General features: G+C 37.2%; 1 protein-coding gene across 1 annotated transcript; it reads right to left on the bottom strand.

Annotated features, from left to right (window-relative positions):
- Positions 1–95: 95 nt before the first annotated feature.
- LOC123710878 (protein MAK16 homolog A) lies at positions 96–5,407 on the bottom strand. The gene is made up of 8 exons (XM_045663159.1): positions 5,286–5,407; positions 5,166–5,212; positions 4,944–5,087; positions 4,466–4,648; positions 4,259–4,388; positions 3,874–4,077; positions 702–773; positions 96–210 (listed from the first exon to the last, which is right to left on the bottom strand). Exons 1-8 carry the CDS (start codon positions 5,298–5,300, stop codon positions 109–111), a joined length of 897 nt encoding a protein of 298 aa, XP_045519115.1. The 5' UTR covers positions 5,301–5,407; the 3' UTR covers positions 96–108.
- Between the last annotated feature and the right edge of the window lie 892 nt (positions 5,408–6,299).

Below are 6,299 nucleotides of genomic sequence, written 5' to 3'. Positions count from 1 at the left end.
TATATTTTTCTATCATCAGTATCAATATCAATTTTAATAGCTGATTTACAAAAGTTTCAAATTATTATCAAATCTTGGTGAATAAGAAAAAATCATTTTATTAATAAATCAATGTTTTATTTTCCTCTTATTAATACTAACTGAGGGTTCGGTTTCATATTCTATTTCGACACGAGGCTTCTTTCTGGTGGACAACTTCTCGGATATGTCCTGAAATCAAACCTTTATGTTAGTCCCAACATTTAAGTATTAACCACAATCTCCATACAGTTACTCATGCAAAACAATACTTATAAGACATATTTCATCAAATCTACGATACTTTTTTACTCTTAGAATAAACAAGAATTTTGAATGTAAGAATGTTGGGCATGTGATTCTTAATTCTTATTAATTATTATTCAGGTATTATACAAGCCAAGCATTTTGACAATGACAGCTACACTAATAAGTTTTAAAAGTATGAACAGTACATTTCCTTCTGGCAACACAATTAATTTAACAGAACAGCTAATCAAATTTTTCCAAAAAAGTTCTGACCAATTTGTTAAAAAAATCTTATTACAGGTATTAAACCATGAAAATACACTTGTTTCACTCAGACAGGGCAATTATTAATTGTATATGCTCAAACATTAAACTAAAAATTAGTTCCAAAAGAAAATCTTTAGCTACTGATAATATATATACTTGGTTCATACCTCAATATCAGATGTTTCAGACTCAAAATCACTACCAACTTCAGCAGCAACCTTTCTGCCCGAATCACTATCCTGAAAAAATATTTAAAAAAACATTTGTAAAAACATTGTAAAATTAATAAATAATAAGATTTCTGTCTAAGGTTCAAGTAAATTAATTAACAAAACAATTTAATCTGACTCATCTAAACCAACGCAAGTAAACCCGTATTGGTTGGTTAAATTTAAATTTGAGTTTTATGATTTAGCTCTTATCCATCAATATCAAAGTTTAACATAAACTTATTAAAATAATAAGTTATGGCTTCCTAAGATATTTCAAGTGAAGGTGGACCTAAAGATGAACTCTTCCAAGACTAAAGCTAAGACAGCATCAAAGGACCTGGACAACAACAACTTCCGGTAGATATCGTAGCCTACTATACCTATCTAAGGCAAAAATTTGACTGAGATGCAAAAGTAAACCTGAAGTTTAGAGACGTATTTCGCAGCATTCGCTTTTGGAGCGAATAAAGTAATGCGAGGACCCCCTCTTTGGCACTCACAAGAAAAGTATTTAACCAGTACATCCTGCGTGTCTTTACTTATGGAGACGAAACTATAACTCTCACACAAGGCACGGCAGAAACCCTGAGATTCGGGCAGCGGGCGATGGAGCGTACAATGCTTGGCAACTCCCTTCGCGATTGCGTGTAAATAAGGCCATACGTGAAGAGACCAGTGTAAGGGATGTCGCTACATCTTAGTGACAGTGGTCTTAGTGACTTAGGCCACATACCGCGCATGCGTACGTCCAGTAATAGACCAAATAAAGAGGTTGACGATGATGAAGCTATTTTGTTATGATTTAATTATCAGCTTATCAGGCATTGATTCATAGATACTATGATTCCCCTTCTTTAGTCACATATAATTACAATAATCTATTAATGACTTAAAACTTTGGCTTTGACTAAAACCAAATGTCCATATTATTCAAACATATGTCAAACTACATACAGAACCATTGTTTGTCAGGTATTGTAACTAGACTTAAGTTTGACTGACTTGCTTTAGAATATGGGCCTCGGTCTTAAGTGCCTCAATCTACACTACCTATATTTGTAAGGGCATATGCATCCTAATAAAAATAGCAAGTACACTGAATCCAGCCTGATAAAGATAATATAAATATCTTAAACTTTTTTTTTATGTAATAGCAGGCAAACGGGCAAGAGGCTCACCTGATGTGAAGCGATACCGCCACCCATGGACACTCACATTGCCAGAAGGCTCGCAAGTGCGTTGCCGGCCTTTCAAGAATTGGTACGCTCTTTTCTTGAAGGACCCTAAGTCGAATTGGTTCGGAAATACTTCAGTGGGCAGCTGTTTCCACATAGTGGTAGTGCGCGGCAAAAACTGCCTTAGAAAACGCGCAGTTGTGGAACGACGGACGTCGAGGTGATACGGATGGTATTTTGTATTTTGCCTTGACGTCCGATGATGAAACTCAGCTGCGGGTATTAGACCGAACAACTCTTCTGAACACTCCCCATGGTAAATGCGGTAGAAGATGCAGAGGGACCCAACATCTCTACGAAACGCCAAGGGATCAAGCCGCACGGAAAGTGATTGGTCGTCGACGATTCGAACCGCTCCTCGTTGAATACGTTCAAGTAGAAGGAGCTGGTACTGGGGAGCTCCCGCCCAGAGGTGAGAACAGTATTCCATGTGGGGCCGAATTTGCGCTTTATAGAGTTGCAAGCGGTGGCCCGGAGTGAAGTACCGTCTCGCCTTGCTGAGCACACCAAGCTTTTTGGAGACTAATTTAGCCTTCCCTTCCAAATGACCGCGAAACTGGACGTTATTCGATATGTCAACGCCCAATATTCCGATGTTAGCTGAGGCTTTAAGGAGAGTGCCTTCAAAGAGAGGAGTAGCGACAAAGGGAGTTTTTTTAGCGGAAAACGCGCATACTTGTGTCTTCTTGGGGTTAAATGCGACTTGATTTAGTCTACCCCAGTCCGAGACTCCACGTAAAAGAGTTTCGACTTCAGACACAAGTTTGTTCCGGCACTCAACAACAGCCCGAGAAATACCTGCCCGGCCCGTGTAAAACGTATCCCCAGTGCTGTCGTCCGCATAGCAATGAAGGTTGCTAAGTTGCAACATATCATTAATATGCAGAATAAACAGGGTCGGGGATAGGACACAGCCTTGTGGGACACCAGCATTGACGGGTTTAAGGTCGGAGCATGCTCCGTCGATGACGACCTTAATGCTCCGATCAGCGAGAAAGCTGGAAATCCAGTTGCATAATTTCTCGGGGAGCCCATAGGCTGGAAGCTTCGAGAGCAGTGCTCTGTGCCACACCCGATCGAAGGCTTTCGCGATGTCCAAACTTACCGCCAGCGCCTCCCCCTTGGACTCAATTGCCTCTGCCCTCCTATCGCCGATAGCCGCATCACAGGATGTCGCCGCTTCTGCCCAGGCTTTAAAGCATTCACGCTTACGGCGCAAAGCGTCTTTGCACGAACGCCTAAACCAAGGCTGGGACTTGCCACCGACCGGCACCGCAGAGAATGGAATAAAAAGTTCCATGCCCTGCAGGACCACATCAGCAACAGAGTCAGCGACGGCATCCGGAGTACTCAACGAAAAGCAAATGGGCCCCCAAGGGTAGGACGCAAAAAAAGACCGCATCCCGTCCCAATCTGCTGACTTATAGTGCCACACACGGCGACAGCCCGCAAAGCTAGGCCGTAAAGGGCGCGTGAGCGGCACAATGCTCCGTACCACACAATGATCTGATGAACCCAATGGCGGGTCAACAGAGACTTGGTAGGTCTCCGGATGTGAAGTCAGCAGAAGGTCCAACAAAGAAGGTTTATGACCATCCACATTTGGTATTCGCGTAATCGCAGGGACCATTTGCGTCAAGTCGTAGGCTAGAGCAAAGTCGTGAAAGGATCTTCCCGCGTGATCGGTGGTTTCAGAGCCGAGCCAGTCGGCATGGTGGGCGTTAAAATCGCCAAGTATCACGATTTCAGCGGTAGGAATCCTTTCGAGCAGGGAATCTGTAGCCATTTGGATGTTTACTCTTATAAACACCCCTTACATAAATAACTTTAATTTTCATGTTTGCTACATCACAACACTACTAAGACTTGTTGACATGACAATAATCACTTACCTCATCACTTTCCATGTCACTATCTGCTTCAACAAACTCATCCACTTTATCCATGCTCCTCTCCAATTCATTCTCTAATTCTGGCTCAATCTCCCTCTCCTCTTCATCTTCGTCTGATTTATCACTTTCACTTTCACCAGAAACTTCTTCTGCTTTCAGTGCAGCATCAAAAGCCATTTGTGGGAAGTTATAGATGTCATTGTACTACAAATGTTAACTATTAGAGCAACATGATCTTAGATTTAAATATCATCAAAATATAGACAATTTTTAACTTATTAGCTTTGAAAAACATAACATCAAATAAAAATAGCTAACATATTAAATAATAAAACTCATATTATAGTTTCGAAGTCAAATAACTTCAACTCAAAATATTTCTTACCGTTCCCTTCTTCAACCTTTCAAGCAGTTGTTTTTCAATAGCATTGTCTATCCTAGCAGCTACCAATGCTTTTTCTTCGCGTCTCCTTTCACGCCTCTCTATCTTTCGCTGAATTGGTACCAGCTCTTTTCTATTAAAAAAAAACATAAATTTCCTTGCCATAACATATCCAACACTAAAGTGATAATATAAAACAAGAATACATACACTCTTCTAAGTTTTAGTTTTCTCATACGTATGAGATACTGGGTTATTTTTAAAAATCTTTGTTTACATTTTGATTTAATAAAAGCAGGCCAGTAAAGTAAATTCTCATTTATTTGATGTATAGCCTTTTCAAAGTTTCTGGATAATTTTACTGTTTCCCATTGTTTTGCTGGAAACATTAACCTGAAAAAGAGCATTTTACAATTTTTAACATTTATAATCTTAAGTTAATTATTTTTTTATATGATCTTAACTTAGCCCAAATGCATGAATCTTAACCAATGATTGAACCATTTCATAAAATCAACTAGACATTGTTAGTTTTATAAGTGGCGTATATTTGTTGAAAATCAAAATTTGTGCTGTATAGAATTAGGTATAGACATCACACAATAATAACTAACTATCCATGTCCCCATTGTTTACTTTTTTCTACATTTTATTATTTCGGAAATTAAACACGTAAAGACAGAATTACCGTTCTGCAGTTCGCATATATAAATATATGATACCATTTTCTTCTCTTATAGTCGCATATTTACTGTTAGCGAGAGGACACGACGAACGACTGCACAAACCTGTGAGGTTATATTCATTCCGGCAAAAATGTTGAGTCTTTGTGCTGTAGAGATAACACAAATTATTTCAAATTTGAACGTAGGTCTTTACTTTTCATTATCACATTCAATAGGTTACTTACGTTACTTTATGCGAACAATGCGTTTTGTTGATAATAGCCCAAACAACCTTAAAATAAAATAAATGTGTTATTAATTTTTATCATGGAATGTATATATAAAACCTCGTTATGCATACTTACATCATCGTGCTGCATATTTTACTAATATTTATAACTTGTAACTTTATTTGAAATTACTCTAAAAAACACTATAACATTATCACGTGGAGTGCGGAATGAAGATTTATTTTTATTGAACAATTGAAGTTTGTACATAAAATTGTCAACTGTCAGATAAATACAGAGGAACATTTAGAAAGTTTCACAATCAATGTGAGAGACACTACAGTGATAACAGCAATGACTCTGATGAAGCTATGCATATTGATTTTTGGATTCTGATTTTGATTATCACGAATAAAGTTGTGTTTTTTACTAAATATAGTTTTAGTTTTCCATGCAATGCTAGTCATTTTAAGTATCAATAGTAAAAGACTAATTACGTATAATATTTAATTTCATAGAAATACAGTTACTATCAATGTACAAAATATTAAAATAAAATCAAGTATCAAGTAAATTTAATCCACAAAATATATCAAACTTTTGAACTAAAATTTAGTATACTATTTTTTTTTGAAGTTGCCGTCTGCTTTCATTAGCCAGACTCTATAAAGCAACGCCTCAACGATTTTTGACGAAATTATTTTAGCTACAAGTAAATACAGCTTTGAGCTTGATACTTGTCCTAGATTTTAAAAAATAAAAAAGATTTTATATGTATTTAACATAATTTTACCTTTAGTAAGTACATAGGAGTAATTATGCTTCAACACAAAGATCTGATTACATCTGAATTTAGTTATTTGGCCCAGTTATCTTAACTGACCGGATGTTTTTTATTATATGATTTCTATTGTAACTAATAATAATCTGTCATCTTACCCAATTATTATTATTATTTCAGAAGTTTGTGTCAACACAATAAGGAAGACAAAAAGGAAGGTACCTTAAACCAAGGCGTGTGGAACACGCCAGAAGAAAAAACACCCTCGCCTGTCCAGTGTTTCAAGCATCGATGGTTTGGACACATCGGCAATTTGTAATAAAATAAATGAATTTAACTGTTACGAAACAAGTTTTGACAATAAGAAC

The sequence above is a fragment of the Pieris brassicae genome, chromosome 6, assembly GCF_905147105.1.
Source record: "Pieris brassicae chromosome 6, ilPieBrab1.1, whole genome shotgun sequence".
Classification (NCBI taxonomy): Eukaryota; Metazoa; Arthropoda; class Insecta; order Lepidoptera; family Pieridae; genus Pieris; species Pieris brassicae.
The sequence above is the reverse complement of the archived record's forward strand: the minus strand, read 5'-3'. Positions and strand labels throughout refer to the sequence as shown.

Bases quoted from the DNA above. Each gene is read 5' to 3' on its own strand.
- LOC123710878 (XM_045663159.1), bottom strand. The intron at 774-3,873 runs GTAAGTGATTAT...ATATTTTTTCAG, and splicing joins GTGACATGGAAAGTGATGAG to GATAGTGATTCGGGCAGAAA. The intron at 211-701 runs GTATGAACCAAG...GTTTGATTTCAG, and splicing joins CTGAAACATCTGATATTGAG to GACATATCCGAGAAGTTGTC.